The following is a 17508-nucleotide window of genomic DNA, read 5'->3' on the forward strand; positions in this document are numbered from 1 at the left end:
TTTATATTGCTTCAGCAAGACATGATGATACTTCACCTTTTGAGAGAGGGCCACGATGCGGGGAAGGTTTATGCCGAGATGGACCAGGAGCGAATAAGGACAAGGTGGCAGTCAAATGAGAGCTCAGTTGATTCGGGTGTAATGCTGATGAGGCATATGGAGACGTATTTTGGGGTTTATGGAGGGAAATTTGAATCYGGGCTTTACAAAGAGAGTACAAAACAAAAGAAGCAGCTAAAGGATCTACGAACAAAGTATTGTTCGAAGATCATACTCAGTGACGAAAACATCAGRAGGACATCAATYATAACGGAAGTGGAAAGATTCATTGCGATGGAGACGTCACTTAATGCGAATAAGACACGTGTGGCTAGCCGAATCGGTCGGGGGAAGAAGTAGACARCACATATAGTTGGATTTCTCAATGCTTTTTGAAACTTTCGTATCTACCTTACTTTTATAGTACACTATATGATGCTTCTGATAGCGGCTTAGGTGTTATAGTTACATCGCGTACATCATATGGTGTTTTCGCTTTTTGGTATCTCAAATTTTGATAAACACTATTTCTACGTTTTAGTTACTCGGTGGAATGATATATGAATAGCTGAAATCAGGTTGATGATATGGACTAAATTGATTTTTTTTAGAATTGCACTTACTTAAAGTGAACCTGCTTGATTTTTTTTCTTTGTATTTCATGAACTACATAGTTTACTTGGTACCATGYTTTTTTTATTGGGTTTTTGCATGTGTACTACTACCTGATTGTTCTCGTACGCTGCATTTGTTACATGTAATTTATTGGTTACGGCAAAAACGTTTCCTTCCATGTATATAACTATTATATGATTTATAGATACGTTAGGCAGGTTTTAGGGGCATGTTGTCGAGTATTATATGATTTATAGATACGTTAGGCAGGTTTTAGGGGCATGTTGTCGAGGTAAGTGGATGTACTATATATGTTCCAAGCTCTACCTCATTGGTCGATACTTCAATTTTATACCATATTTGTTATTACGGTCTTTCAGTTACTGGACGCACCTGAATTTGTAGCTGCCTTTGGTTAGGATATTCATATTTATGTTCGTAATATAATTAATTATTGTTAAATTATTACAATGTTTCATTTTGCAATCTGACAATGGCTTAATTTTCAACAATTCGTGCAGCAAAACAATCATCGGGGTATTGGCGTCAAATTCGTGGATTTGCATGTTGAAGTTGCAGTGAAACTGCAATAGCGCAACACTGTTGTACGAGTCGTCACGTTGAATACGAAATTGACTACAWAAAAACTTTATAACTTCCAGGTACTATTCCAGCTTGATCGCATACATAATGCATTAGTTCTTAAAATAAATCACATATCTATGACATAAAAATAAATAACGCATAACCTTAATAATGCACAGTTTAGGGTTTATGCTACGAAATAAAGCATTGTTAGTTTGTTGTTGAAATGGTTAGCTGCTGTGATAATATATAATTAGGCAATGACACAAAAATCTCCCTCACGTGGAAATTGCATTTCTAAATCATATGGCAACTACAACATATATATTATTCAACATTCGAATGAGGATGTTGTTGTTAACTGATCCAAAACTAGAGATTAYTGCATCATGCATTCTACAAATAAACATAGGCTACGTTCTCCATGAGATTGAATCAATATTATCATCAACTGCTATATACCATAAATGTTATAATTCTATTTTCATATGTTTAACAAACTCAATTAATAAGATAAGGAACATCAAAAACCTCCAAGTTGCTAACAAGATAATGTTTGTGCCAAGTATGTGATAATCATATCAAATAACATATGCCAAAAAATGTCGAACAAACAATACGTAAGCAAATTATAACAAAACGATAACACTCCTAACTACTTGAATGTAACTAATCTACCAATTCTGGGCAATTACGTGAGTCATGACCACTACGTTGTCCACATGTTGCACATCTTCGTTTTGTCTTTTTGCTGTTAGTCTGGATTTTTTCAGATACACTTACCAGCCTTTTACCAGTCCCGCAACCCTTGTTCCTAATGCCAGAAGGTGGTAGAATATCCACCTCATCCGGTATTGAAACACCTAGATGTTCCCTAATTGCATCCATCCTCTGTTGAGATGGGTCTTCATATGGTAATTCCTTCGCTATATCAACCATAAATGCGTCGAGATTTCTCTCAAATCTAGCCAATATAGACTTATCATTCCGGGCGATGCTTATGATATCGTCAACCTTCGAATATACATTACTAATGCACTTTTCCTTTTCGCCATCAACCTCGCCGTATCGCACCCTTGAAGATTGTATCTGCACTGGAACTAAATGYCTTTTCCATCGCCGTAACACATATCTATCTGGTATGAATTCAACTTCATCGTTTATCAATACCTTGAACGCGTGACGACAAAGATAACCATTACGCGTGAATAGGTTGCACTCGCATTCGACGGTATMTGTTGAGTAATTACGGTTCACCTATAGCACAAAGTTTTGTAATCAACCACAATGAAACAAAAACTRCGAAAACATAAATAAAATTGTTGTGCGGATTAGGGATATGATACCAAATATGTGATYTTCTCAGATGATTTCTTCGTCTTGTGGCTAATCACGAATGTCTTTAAGACATCCCGACATTCGACATTCTCTATAGCACAGCACCATACAGCCTTCTTTATCTCCTTTTGTATGTCAGAAAACACATTYCGACTGTATATTCTTGATGCATAACTTTCTAAACGCAACGGAGTAACAAATTTTGGATTAGTGGTTCTCGTTACTGTCTCATGAACAGACTGTCTGTATCTTTGCTTCTCTATAGYTACGTCGTAATTATTAAGGAATTGAACCAAATCAAACCAGTAAGATTCGTATATATTAATATACGAATTCGAACTCTCGGATCTTGAGGTTGTTTTCATTAGACCAGACATTGGAGTGTCCTTGTAAAAGGCAGGRATCCACGAGTGTCGAATTGCATACATATCTGTGAACCAAGTATCTCCCCCGAGATTGTATTGCTCGATCATCTCATGCCAACGAYGCTCAAACTCCGMTGGTCCAATATGTATGTTCCATACGAGCGTGTTGATTACTTTATTAAAACTAGGATCTTGATTTAGTGCGACACTGACCTGCGTGTATATGGCAACCATTAATGAATCAAATTAAATTTAAACATCATTTAAAATTACATAGCATTACGTMCATACAACTTACCTTTGAAGGCACTTTTTTCATAATGTGCCACATACAGAGTCTGTGTTTGGCTTCCGTAAACACCATCGGGATAGCTTGCTTCATTGCAGAACATTGGTCTGTAATGACGAAAACTGGTTGCTTCYCATGACATTTTATGAAAGCCTTTAAAACCCATGTAAAGTTCTCGATTGTCTCGCCACTGATTAGAGCGGACCCGACRACAACGGAAGCCTTGTGATTGTCAACGGCCAAAAAAGGCACRAAAATCATGGCATGCCTGCAACACAAATCAGCGAATTAGTTGTACCTATTTCTTCCCACGTTATGATTCCATAAAAAATATAAACAAGTAGTAATCCTTAAAAACTCTATGGCACTGTGAATATTACTTGTTCGTGCGATACGTCCCGTCAAATGATATGACATCACCGAATTMTTTGTAGTTAATCCTAGCAACTTCATCTGCCCAAAAAATTGCGATCAACTCATTTTCATTACACTTGTATTCGAAGAAATAATCTGGAACAACGTCACGTCTATTTGATAGTTTATTGATCAACATCGTTGCGTCCTTGTTCCCAACACAAGCAACAGCATCCCTCTTAAAATTCTTGAAATCAATCTCTGAAACTCGAGTATGCTCAAACCCCCCGTTCAATRCCGTTTGAATACGATGTGCCCTTCTCGCACCGACTTTGTAACTCGAGCTGTTGAGTACAKTCTTGAAATCCGTATACTTCATCTGTCTATTTTTCTTAGAGAAACGACGATCGTTATCGTTGAACAACGCATGGTTATGTTGCTCAACAAACTCGTAAATCTCGTAACAATCCCCATCTTTTGTCAAGCGGATTTTTATACATGCATTACAACCACAACGTTTTAGGTTCGTATTGCGATATCTCCTCTCACCGGGCTGAATATCCAAAGAATTAAATTGACTTTTCTTTGGGTTWCCCTCTCTACTACAGACAAACCATCTATTTTGAATGTTTCCATGTTTGTTCGTTTTTTTTGCATGTACACGAACATCAAATCCGGCCTTGTCCGCATAATCTYTGTACACCTTTTCAGCATCGTTTAAAGTTTCATATTGTGCATTCGTCTTTGGCTTAAGTGTGTCATCGACATTTGGGATAAAAAACTTCYTTCCTTCTGAGGTCTCACCAATATCATATTCAAAATCGGTATGTGGAGGGGTGAGATCACCAGAACCTGCTTGTAAAGACGTAGTTAGTCTTGAAAACTAAACTTGTTATTACACAAACTAGAGAATTAAAAAAAATAGAACAGTGATGCAAGGTTCCATATCAATTATGTTGGGCAAGTAAGTTTGCATTCTCCTGACACGATCACAGTAGGTAGTTAATATCAATGTATAGAGTGAACATAACGTTGAACAATCGTAAAATATTATACATATCGGATTCCCATCGTTCATAAAATATTTACAGTTAAAGTTGTCTTTGTGACAGCCCGCATACATCTTACACATCAACCTCGGTATGATATATATATCGGGTTCGTTTTGCTTTTTTAGGCTGTCATCTTTTAGAACTATTTAGCGCATGCAGTGAGAAAATAACGTCAATTGAATGGATCTTCAACGGTTAGTGAGAATAAATGTTCGTAGTCGAAAATACTGGACTTAGATCAAATTTACCAAATACTAGTAACCACTTTTCATAGCTGTCGACAACCGGGGTGTAAGAACATAAAGGAGAGTTGCTATGTGTTCATATGAGTAGCTGTTCACTATGGAATCTGGTACTAGTAGATAATGCAAGTACTTACGAATCTGGTACTGTTAGATGTTGAAAGTAATAGTATATTTAAAGTGTACTCTAAAAATTAAAATTGGAATATTATGTAACGACCAACTGTTAAAATGCGTTATATATCTCCCAAACCTAATCACAGTTTCTCCTAATTAGCAAATGATTTACTCGTTCTCTCTTACTGTACTCTAAAAAGTCGTGGTTTTGTCTTGTGTCTTTTTATTTGTTTAGTAGATATCACAGTTATTGTTAATGTTCAGATAATTTCAGAAAGTCTATATTTGGGGAGGCTTATGAAGTGGAACTGAAGTTCATTAACAGGTACTTTTTATGTTTTATAGCCTTAACAGTGGATTATTCTGGAGATGCTTTACTCCTAACAGTACTCTTATGCTTAAATAGGAGAACCAATGAAGATTTGAACCTTTTTCTTGTAATCCTCAACCAATAGATCAGAAGGTTATCACAAAAGGTTTGATATCCTTTTAATAATTGTAGAATTGATATCACATTGATTCAAATTTGTTCATACATATATGAAAAAGTAGCTGTTCATTCATATATCTTGAACTTGTTTTACCGTATGCAGAATCAATATCTTCAAATGAGTTGTTCATGTTGATTTTAGTCTATTGTGTAACGAACAACAGTTGTTCATGTTCATGTTGTTCATGTTGTTCATGTTGAACCAATCTACAATTGGAGTATTATGTAACGAACAGCTTTTTAAATGCGTTATATATCTCTCAACCCCAATCACAGTTTCTCCTAAGTAACAACTGATTTACTCGTTCTCTCTTACTGTACTCTAAAAAGTCGTGGTTTTGTCTTGTGTCTTTTTATTTGTTTAGTAGATATCACATTTGTTGTTAATGTTCAGATAATTTTGGAAGTCTATATTTGGGGAGGCTGATGAAGTGGAACTAACTTTCATTAACAGGTATTATAGCCTTAAAAGTGGATTCTTCTGTATACGCTTTACTCCTAACAGTACTCTTATGATTAAATAGGAGAACCAATGAAGATTTGAACCTTTTTCTTGTAATCCTCAACCAATAGATCAGAAGGTTATCACAACAGGTTTGATATCCTTTTAATAATTGTAGAATTGATATCACATTGATTCAAATTTGTTCATACATATATGAAAAGTAGATGTACATTCATATATCTCGAACTTGTTTTACTGTATGCAGAATCAATATCTTCAAATGAGATGTTGTTCATGTTGATTTTAGACTATTATGTAACGAACAACAACTGTTCATGTTCATGTTCATGTTCATGTTCATGTTGTTAACCCAAGCCCATATGTGTTATCTTACTAGTTACTACTAATACGTTCATAACCCGCCAGTAGGGTTTTCCTCTTTGCCTCAGCCGACGACTCAGCAAAAAGGACGAGGTAGAGCCGCCGTCGCAGTCGTCGTCGTCGGAGTTGACATTCTCAGGTCTGATTCTTTATATATTCAACCCTAATTTCATAGCTAGGACTATCAATTGTCTACCTTTGCTTCGTTCCACTCCAAAAACACTTGTTTTACACAAATTAGTAAGATTCACGGTGGTATGATCTGTTGAACGCATCTGTTATAATCCTGCAACTATGACAAACTTGTATGACGTTTGTTTTTCGTTTTTTGTTTGAGTTAAATTTAAAATTTTATTTGGAGATAGGGGGATGTACATTCTGATATGTAACCTATCGATTCAATTATACAGGTTAAAATCATGTATATTTAGGCATCATGAATTTATTATCAATGAATTGCGGTTCTGTATTATCTACACGAAAGAGAAACATTGCATTTCGTTACTGATTCAAGTAGTTTTTCGGGGTTAAAACTCTGATTAAGCTAAATATTAGATTTAGATATGTTTTCTATATTTGATGAAATTGATGACTAGTTTTGAGGGATTTCACTTTTCATTGGATTAATTTGTATTCAGCAGTGAAAATGGCGGACACCAAGGCAGTGACTATCCGTACAAGGAAGTTCACGACAAACAGGCTTCTTTCCAGGAAGCAATTTGTGAGTTCTTTGCACAACTGCAACCTTTAATCTGTAGTAATGTTAATAGTTTATTTGAAGTTTAACTTTTTTTCACACGCATTGTGTTTGTTTATGCAGGTAATTGATGTGCTCCATCCTGGAAGGCCAAATGTCTCCAAGGTTCGACACTTACTAATTAATATGCAACTCTATCTGGACTTATCACCCATATAAGTCTGTATTTTAATGTAGAAGTATGCTATAAGGTGGAATATGTTGCTGGTAACTTCATAATTTCATAGAAACTAGGTGTTTCATAAAGCAATCATTTCATTCCAATTGAATCTTTTATGTTTTTGTGGACCATAAAGTTCCATTTCGTGTATATTTCTGCATTCTTTCAGTTGGAACATCTTTGCTACTGATTCTTTTCTTTAGTGTTATATCTACCTGAATCAAAATAGCAGAGTTTGTCTTGTAATATTTGAGATGTTTCATATGATATACCATGTCTGATTCAATAACTGAAAAAACCATCCTTTTTGTTTTTTTACTTTTGTTGAAGGCTGAATTGAAAGAGAAATTAGGAAGGATCTACGATGTGAAAGATCCAAATTCCATCTTCGTATTCAAGTTCAAGACTCATTTCGGTGGGGGGAAATCAACTGGTTTTGGTTTGATCTATGATTCTGTTGAGATTGCGAAGAAGTATGAGCCAAAATACAGACTTGTCAGGGTAAATCTCTAACCTAAATCCGCTAGATGACATTATTATGTGGATGCATCCAACGAATAATACTACTTAATATAGAATCAAACTTCATTCTTATCGTTTATACTTTTAATGCTAAATGATTCAGAACCCTTGTGGTAGTTTAAAATTTGGGTTTGCTGGCTAGTTGTTAACCGTTCCATCCTTTCGAGGGCCACTAGAGGTTTGTCTAGCTGTTTGACTTTCCATTCTGCATTTACATGCAGAATATCTTATTCAAGATCTAAACTTTTAAACTCGGGGTTTGCAATTGGATATAGGGATTGGGGAAGGGATTGATTTACAATAATGCCCTTGTAAGAAGATACTGAACATGACTAAATTCTCGATTGAAATGAGAAAAATGCAGAAAAGCTTCCTGCAGATCGAAGAAAAATTGATTTTATTTATTTATCATTTTGTGTGTTACAGAATGGATTGGATACCAAGATTGAGAAGTCAAGGAAGCAGATGAAGGAAAGGAAGAACAGATCAAAGAAGATCCGGGGGGTAAAGAAGGTAAATATTTTGATACTAACATCTTTAAAAAAATCACATGATCTTGTTTCTGATCTTGGATTTCACGCAAGTAGAATAAATTACAAAAACGTCCCCGGGGTTTGTGGAAAATCTGGTTTTAGGTTTCTAACTTTTGGAAATTACAAGGACCGTCAGGGACTCTTTTTGTAATTTCACATGACTTTGTCCGTGAACTTGGTTTTCGTTTTAGGTGATTGTTTGGAATTCGTGTATGGAGACAAAGGCTGGGGATGCTGCCAAGAAGAAGAAATGAGAAGCTTGAGGAATTTTGTTGTGGTTATTTTGAAGGCCCTTTTGGTAATTTTGAACCTTATATATTTCTTGAAATTAAGATGAATTGTAGTTGTCGAATTTGTGCTATCAGGAGAATGTTGTTCGTAGTCTCATATTTGAACTCCATTTTGGTCTTATTGTGATGGTTATATATCTTGAAGGTAGGTAAATCTGTTCATGTTCATGTTGTTCATGTTGAACCAACCTAAACTTGGATTATTATGTAACGAACATTTGTTAAAATGCGTTATATATCTCTCAAACCCAATCACAGTTTCGCCTAAGTAACAAATGATTTACTCGTTCTCTCTTACTGTACTCTAAAAAGTCATGGTTTTGTCTTGTGTCTTTTTATTTGTTTAGTAGATATCACAATTGTTGTTAATGTTCAGATAATTTCGGAAGTCTAGATTTGGGGAGGCCGATGAAGTGGAACTGAATTTCATTAACAGGTGTTAAAGCCTTAAAAGTGGATTCTTCTATATACGCTTTACTCCTAACAGTACTCTTATGATTAAATAGGAGAACCAATGAAGATTTGAACCTTTTTCTTGTAATCCTCAACCAAGAGATCAGACGGTTATTGCAACAGGTTTGATATCCTTTTAATAATTGTAGAATTGATATCACATTGATTCAAATTTGTTCATACATATATGAAAAATAGTTGTTCATTCATATATCTTGAACTTGTTTTACTGTATACAGAATCAATATCTACAAATGAGTTGTTGTTCATGTTGATTTTAGACTATTATGTAACGAACAATAGTTGTTCATGTTCATGTTGTTCATGAAGAACCATACTAAAATTGTTGTATTATGTAACGAACAGTTATTTAAATGAGTTATATATCTCCCAAACCCAAAGACAACATGGACAGTTAGGTGACACACAGAGCACTTTTCAATAAAATGATTACAGGTCTGATTATTTATGATATAAAAACAGAGTGAACACAATAAGTTTTATTATTCATACTTGTGTCATAGACAAGTGGAGTTAAATTCAACCGTTCTTGATTTGTTCGTGTGTGCAGCAGAAAAACATATGAATTTCCCGTTCATATCAAACACCAAGATGTACGGACGATGTTCAACATGTCAACAACATTCATTGCAGCCATGAAAGCATGTAATTATCGAAGGTAACAACTTTTCATTTAAACGGAAAAAAGAATGACATTTGAGCACATACCAATATGAATGGTTTGTTCATTTTCTTCACTTTCGGAATTCGAATTCTGAATGTATTCGCAAGCGCTTTTAGCGTTTTCGTTCTTATTGTCGTCGCTCTGTTTTACTGTATGAACATTCATTTTACTCGAACTATAATGGTATCTTGACAAAAGAGACGATATTCGAATTTATACTAAAACCATGTTATATAGAACATATGTAAAAATGTTTAAGATGAACAATTATGAAACATGATGCCATTAGTAAATGATGATCAATTAGTATAATCTTAAGATTTTGTAACTCCCATTTAAAAGATAAGAATATTTGGGAGTTACAAACCATATGTAAATGTTCATATGCTCAGTTTCATATATTTATTTTTTTCCAGCCCAGGTAGTGCACATATAGGACAAACAACAGCACTCAAAATAGACACAATGCTGCATATATTATAGTTTAATGTCCAGCGTTTAATGTGTTGGGTTTTTCAAGTGGGTATGTATTTCTTCATATATCTTGTGGAGTGTTCATGTTCATTTAAAATGTCTACGCAAATTTTATTGTGAACCTTGATGTCATTAATAAAAGAAGATCATTTAGTATAATTTTAAGATTTGTAACTCCCATTTAAATATTTGGGAGTTACATTAGATTGAAAATGACCTAAATACCCCTATCATTAAAAGGTGAGTTACATTTGAACCAAACAAAAAGATGAAATGTGATTGGTTGATGTTGGTTAGCATGGTTAGTACAAAATATTGGGTTAGTATTTGAACCAGCCCCTATATAGATATATATATATATATATATATATATAATGGATATATATATATATATATATAATGGATATACATGTGGAATATCAAACAACCATTTCCTCTTATACTTTGCAAGAAGAGCAAGTTAGCCATGCATGCTACTGCACGACCAAAATCATGTAAACCTAACCACTCACTAAAAGTTTGAACCTCCAAGATCCAAATCTTCCTAAATTCAGATTTAGGTATTTTGACTATTTAAAAGAACAATTTTGCAAACATATGAATTAGTTTAATGTGTCAAACTGTCAATTGTATCTATTTACCAAACAAAACCAAACCAAACACAACATACCTCGTATATTTATCTCACAGATGGGATCGGACAGATGTACACAAACCTGACTTCCACCCCCAAATAGTAAAATGACTATTTCCATGCAAAATGTGCCGAAAAAACGAATAAAGCTTGCTCCAAACTTTTGAGGAAAAATAACTGTTAGGTCTGAATTTCAGTATAATTTGTATTCGTCATGAAAGTTACTTTTGTTTTAAATGGGTATCCGAACCAACGCTTGACTAATCCCAGGCACATCCAGGGCTAAAGCATGCCCCTTTAGTAAATGTCTCACAGGATGTGTGAAGAGGAGTTTGAACCTGGGTTCAGAGCTCTAAACTGCCCAGGCACTAACCACTCCACCACAACACTGATTGACTTCTTGAAAGTTACTATTGTCTTTAATTAAATAGACATCGTGTTTGACTTTATGTTTGACTTTGACTAGAGGGTTGAACTTTGACCCTATAAATAGATTTTGTCCTTTGTAATTTTAGTGTAGTAGATTTCATTGTAAAGATACATATACATTTGAGAGATATATTAGCATTGACTGAGTTGACTTTCTCTCTCATCTCTCATCTCATGTTCTTAATGTTCATATCTTAAATATCTCATGGATTATTGAAGATTTACTTGAAGATTGATCAAAGTGGACTTACATTTGATGTCAGAGCAAGTTGTGCAAGAAATCAACATGAAGAAATCACTTTCTTAAAGATTTTCTGGAAATTTTTTTCTGATTCATCTTGTTCTTGATAATGTTCTTCATTTTTTTTAAGTTTTTGATCCAAATTTTTTTCAATTATTTGTGTTTTTTGTGTTAAAATCGTGATCAAACTGTGCGTAATCACTTCGTGAATCTTTGTTATTCACAAAGATTTATATTTTGACCATTGATTTTTGAGATTTGGTGGAATTTTGTGTTTTTGAATTTTTTTTGTATTCTTGAAAATCTTAAAAAGTCAAGATTTTGATCCGAATTTTTATGAAAAGGTTGTTATTTTTGTGTTTTTGCTTCACCCGGTTTGATGTCAGTATTTTTTTTTGGACTTTCAATTGCTTCTAAATCGTTCAATCAGTATTTTTGGACTTAACTCTTTTAATGGCCCAACCAGTTTCGGCTAAATCACACAAGGCCCATCTGTATTAGTTCTACATCGCTCATAGCCTTGCACGGTTTAGGTCCTTCATCGCTTATCTTTGCATTCGAGTTCCATCTTAATCGGACTCGGGACTTGTGGTCATTTTTTTCCAGGTTATACGGATACCACACCATCCGGATTTGGTGTAACTCGCACAAAGGGCCATTCACATACAAGCTTACCTTGCACAAAGGCCTGTCAGATTTCTAGTTCCTCGCACACAGGCTCACCCGGGTTAACACTTTTGTCCGGATTTGCTACTTGTCCGATTTAGGTGTTCCTCGGTAACCCCTTTTGTCCGGATTTGCTTCCTCAGCCAACAATTTAGTTTTGCTCGGTAACTTCACCTGGATACAGTCGTCTTCGCACACAGCCACATCCGGTTTAGCCTCAACCTCGGACAAAGCCTCATCCGATTTAGACCTACCTCGATCATCCCTTTACCCGGATTCAACTTGACTGTTCTCAACCGATTTGTTCATGTCTAAATCCAAAATCCAAGTCCAAATCGGTCATTAAGTCAGTGGATTTCAAGTCTAAATCGCATATTAAGTCAGTCGATTTCACTTACTAAGTACAAATCGTTCACTGACACTGTTCGATTTCAACTTAATCGAAAACATACCTGTTCGATTTTACCCTTAATCGAAGAACATCTTGTCCGATTTTCATCTTAAGTCGCTGCGTTGTGTTCGGTTTTTTCTAAATCGCAGGAACACAACAGCTTTACATGGATTCGATGATCTTCGCATAAGTCTTTGACCGGATTTCTTATTCCTCGAACAGACTCAACCGGATTTCTTCTTCATCGCACGCCCTTCTCCCTTAAATCGCTGCACTGTGTTTTTTTTTTTTCATCATAAATCTCCTTCTTTCTAGATTTTTTTTGGGCCTGATTCTTTTTTTTGGGTTGTTTGTTTTCTAAACCCATCTGTTTTGTTTGTTTTTAAGCATTTTTTTAAGCCCATATTGTTTTAGCTCATTTTTTTAGCCTATTCAATTGTGTGGCCCATATCAGTTTTTGATATATTTTTTTATAAAAAAAATTAGATTTTATTTTTTTTAATTTTTGGATCACATTTTTTTTGAGATCGTAACTGATTTTATCTGATTTGAACTGTTTGAGAATTTTTGAATCGTTTTGTGTCGCGTAAACTGTTTTTGATTGTTTTTAACTGTTTTAACTGTTTTAGACTGTTTCTACTGATTTTTAACTATTTTTGCAGATTTTCTGATTTTTCATCAGTTTTTTGAGCTTTTCTGATTTTGATTTCTTTGATTGATTTCATCGCATTAGATTCTTTTGATCAATCTGATTTTTGAAAATGGCAGTTTTTCTTGAGAAGGAGATTAGGGAATTGAAAGAAAAGATCTGTGAATTGGAGAAAAGTCTGTAGAATTATAAAGATAAATATGTGAATATGTTCTATGAAAATCATGCAAATGAGGAATTTATTAAAGATTTAAAACGGGAACATAAAGAAAGAAGTGAACGTATTGAAAATGATTTCATGTATAGTATTGAAAATCTTAGGAAAACTCTGAGTTCTGTGAGAAAAGAGTGTGATGACGAATTGAAAACTTGGAGTAAATCAAATAAAGATCTGTTTAATAAACTTCAAGAGGTTAAAAGTGCACTACAAACTGAGAGAAACTCTCCAAATAGGAATAATACAGAGACTGAGGACTTCACTGAGAAAATTCATAAGTCTGAAAGTGAGTTGATTGAGATAAGGAAGTTACTTGAAATAGAACAGAAAAGGTTTTGGAAGCTGAAAAGAGTTTCAGTGCTGAAAGAATAGTTTTTGAAAAAAGAGAAGAAGAGAATGTTTGAATTAGAGAAAAGATTTGGTGTGGAACGCATATCTTATGAAAATAAGATTAACTCTCTCGAGCATAACGCTAAATTGCTTTTGAATCAAATCTCGGATTTTGAGCAGCTGATTATCTTGGAATGGGCCAAGATAGATAAAGAGAAGAATGTCTGAACCAAAATCAAGAACTATCTGACTGCATTGCTAAAAAGCAAAAAGATTTGGGCGAAGAGAAAAAGTTGTTTGCTCTTGAGAAGAGAAATACTGCAAAGAAATATGTAGCAATAGCTAAAGAGCTTGCAGAAAAGAAAAAGTGGCTCGACATTGCTTCTGAAAATGAGAAAAGCAGCTCAGATGAAGAGAAAAGAGAGTTTGACAATGAGAAGAAGAAGTTTGAGAAGCTGAAGAAGGAGTTAGAAGGTAAACTCCTGGATACTTCCAAGAATTTTTCTGATCTGAAGACAGAACTTGAAACTGAACTAAAAATGAGAACTGAACTTAAAGAGAAGTATGATTTAGTTGTTGATAAACAAGACCAACTTTTAAAGAAAGTTAAAGACTTTTCTTGTGCTCAAAGCTCAACTGGTTCTCCTTCACAGTGTAAAACCAACTTTTATGACTGCTCCAAATCTAACAGTTATTCAAGCAGCCCTAAATCTACTGTTTCTAAGAACTATTCTCGTTTTACAAGTCAGTACTATCAAGGGTACGTCATCGGATCACCCAATTCTCATTCTAAAGTTAAAAGCATTTGGGTTAATAAGTTTGAATCTGTTCTGTCTCGAAATTCTGTTGTTACTAATAATAATCTTCCTTGTTTTGTGAGATCCACTTCTGACTTGATAAATCTTAGCAAGAGAAGAATCATGTGCTTCACATGCAAAACCACTGATTTTGCAAACAGGAGGAGGCACAACAGGTGGACTGGAAACAACAGATTTTAGAAAAGTTGGAAAGGTAATAACAGGTATGATTATAATAGCTGGTATGGATCTTACTACATATATGATCATCCTGTTACAAGTGCGAAAAAGAAAACATCTAATAAAAATGGATGGTTTGGAAGTTACAACATCCCACAACCTGATACTAACAAAGAAAGACCCAAGTTTGTTTGGGTACCAAAATCTGTTTGATCTTATTTTCCAGGTGTGTCATTATCGCGCTGATCAGAACATCATGCTTATGATGCACAAATTCAAGGGGAGTTGTATACTGTTCAAATTAAGGTTTCTGAATATATCAGTTCAGAACCCGTGCTAAACTGATTGTGGTTTCTAAACTCTCAGTTTAGAACTCGTGCTAAATATGTTTCCATTTTTTGTTTATTTTGAGCTGAACTGAAACATTTCTTAAATCTATTTTCTAGGGGGAGTCTCTAGAAATTTCAATAAATGTTTTCAGAAAATGATTTGTTTTGGAAAACGAGTACATTTTCTGAACAGGTATTTCCTGAGATTTTACTTGTGTAATTTTTCTTCGATCATAACTCCAATACCTGTTTCAGCTATTTTTCAAACTGTTATTATCACGTCTCTTATAAGAAAATCATTGTCGGTGATAATACACTCGTTAGTAATCACAGTTTGTTTTTCTGATATTTTTTTTACCTTGATTGATATACATTTGTTAATTATTTGAATATCAGATTCTGTAAACTTGTTCTTACAGATCTTCATTCGTTTCTCTTACGTACTGAATAATCTGATTTCGTAAATCAATCATTCATTGTTTGTGCTTAAACGATATATTTTTCTTGATCAATTTTATCTGATTATTGTTCTTTACAGAAATAATATTTTTGATCAACTGTTTGTGATCATTTGAGCAAAATGCTAAATTTAGGAGGGACTGAGTGCTTATCATAAATACCTCAATGGAATGTCGAAACCGACAAACCTACCCATGAAGACAACCATATCTGAGTGAGGTTTAATTCAAAAAGGGTTTGTGTGCTGAGATTAAAATGAAAAAGAGAGGGGTAGTTGKTGTGAGTCAAAAGAATTGATGAGAGTTGTGTCAGGATTAAAATATTACAAGAATCCTGTTCCAAACTTCAAAATACCGGGCATACCACATAATCTATTAGTTCTCAATTCTTTCGAGACTAATATTGAAAAAGGCAAAACACAGTCCAATTCTTGTCACAACCCCACCAGCTATTCATTTATCTCTTAACAGATAAGTGTTTCAATAACACTTGGGGCATGCAGCTCACAATCTATCAATTTCTCATTCGGAGAAAGTTGATATTGAAAAAGAAGGATATATGTCCCCCTTTTAAGTCTTTTTGATCACGAATTGAATATAATAAATTTGTGTAGTCCACACGGTTTATCTTTTTGAGCCTAAACTGAAGCATATGTTGCTTTATCTTTCTACACTACACAGATTTTGCAAATTATATGTTATTTTGCCGAAACATTCATAGATATACTTTTACAAGATATCTATAATTGAATGAAAGACCTGGTGAGATGAATCTCATAAAGTCTCATATATAAAGTACATTTGTTGTATTGAGTATATATATGTTATACTCACAGGCCAATCTTTTWATACGATTGAAAACAATTTCATACGTTGAAATTGGTTGTTACCTTCCCATTCCCTTAATCTGATAAATATTATAAAAGTGGACTTGAAAAGATCTGCTTACAATTTTATGAATTGATGGCTTTCGCTGAAGATTTCATTCATTCTTGTGTATGATGCTAATGATTCTTATTTCATCACAAGGGGGGAGTAGAGTTAGCCTTAACTGGTTACGACTGGTCCCGATCAAGACAAAAACTATTCATAACCAGTCCCGGTTCAAGTGAAATCCCTCATAACCGGTCAAGCTTACCGGTAACCGGTTAAGCCGTCCGGTCCCGGTTCCGGTCCCATAACCGGTTACGGCCGGTCCTTTGCAAAAAAAATATTTTTAAAAATTTTTTTTTTTCAAATTTTTGGTAATTAATAAATTTATAATATGTTATTAGTATCTTTGAAATATGTTATTAATATCTTTGAAATATGTTATTTTAATATGTTTTATTATAAATACGTTTTATTATAAACATGTTTTATTATAAATACATTTTGTTATATATTATATATATATGTTTAATTTTATAAAWACGTTTTGTTATATACGTTTAATTTTATAAATACGTTTTATTATAAATATTTTTTATTTTATAAAAACGTTTTGTTATATACGTTTAATTTTATATAGATATATATACGTTTAATTTTATAAATACTTTCGTTGACTTTCATTGACCGGGCCAGGCCGGGCTGGGCCCATAACCGGTTCCAGTCTTAACCGGTTCCGGTCCTAGAAAACGCCAAAAACCCCAACCGGATCATAACTTCCGGTCCACAACCGGTTACTACTGGTCCCAGTCGGTTCCGGTCCCTCGCCGGTTTCGGTTACGGGCCTCCGTCGGTTACGGGCCGGGCCAGGCCCATTTGGCCATCTCTAGGGGGGAGTATGAAATAATGAATGAAATGTTCATTTCTGAATGATAAAAGGGGAATATGTTATAAAGATCAAGGGGGAGTAACATCAAAGTCGGCAAAAGACTCAAAGGAGTGTGATTGAAGATTATTACTGAAGATTTGTGCTACAATGTCTGAGAGTTTTTAAATGTGAAGATCATCCTTACAACAGTTTAGTGATAAAGATTTCTTATCGAAGAGAACGTTAAATTTTGGAAGAGAATG

The 17508-nt window shown here is 34.3% G+C and overlaps 2 protein-coding genes across 2 annotated transcripts; one reads left to right on the top strand and one right to left on the bottom strand.

The window, feature by feature from the left end:
* Positions 1-1908: 1908 nt before the first annotated feature.
* LOC112516215 (protein FAR1-RELATED SEQUENCE 5-like) lies at positions 1909-5617 on the bottom strand. Its single transcript, XM_025123237.1, has 5 exons — positions 5581-5617; positions 3612-4437; positions 3241-3499; positions 2586-3155; positions 1909-2496 (listed from the first exon to the last, which is right to left on the bottom strand). Exons 1-5 carry the CDS (start codon positions 5615-5617, stop codon positions 1909-1911), a joined length of 2280 nt encoding a protein of 759 aa, XP_024979005.1.
* Positions 5618-6954: 1337 nt separating this feature from the next.
* On the top strand, positions 6955-8630 carry LOC112517303 (40S ribosomal protein S24-1-like). Its single transcript, XM_025124693.1, has 5 exons — positions 6955-7033; positions 7133-7174; positions 7560-7730; positions 8178-8264; positions 8503-8630. The coding sequence occupies exons 1-5, from the start codon at positions 6959-6961 to the stop codon at positions 8536-8538; spliced, it is 411 nt and encodes a 136-aa protein (XP_024980461.1). The 5' UTR covers positions 6955-6958; the 3' UTR covers positions 8539-8630.
* The last annotated feature ends 8878 nt before the right edge of the window (positions 8631-17508 follow it).

This window comes from Cynara cardunculus (assembly GCF_001531365.2).
Source record: "Cynara cardunculus var. scolymus isolate 2C chromosome LG 8, CcrdV1, whole genome shotgun sequence".
Classification (NCBI taxonomy): Eukaryota; Viridiplantae; Streptophyta; class Magnoliopsida; order Asterales; family Asteraceae; genus Cynara; species Cynara cardunculus.

Coding starts and splice junctions, on each gene's coding strand:
- LOC112517303 (XM_025124693.1), top strand. CDS start 6,959: ATGGCGGACACCAAGGCAGTGACTATCCGTACAAGGAAGTTCACGACA. Junction 7,731..8,177: donor CAAAATACAGACTTGTCAGG/GTAAATCTCTAA, acceptor TGTGTGTTACAG/AATGGATTGGATACCAAGAT. Junction 8,265..8,502: donor AGATCCGGGGGGTAAAGAAG/GTAAATATTTTG, acceptor TCGTGTATGGAG/ACAAAGGCTGGGGATGCTGC.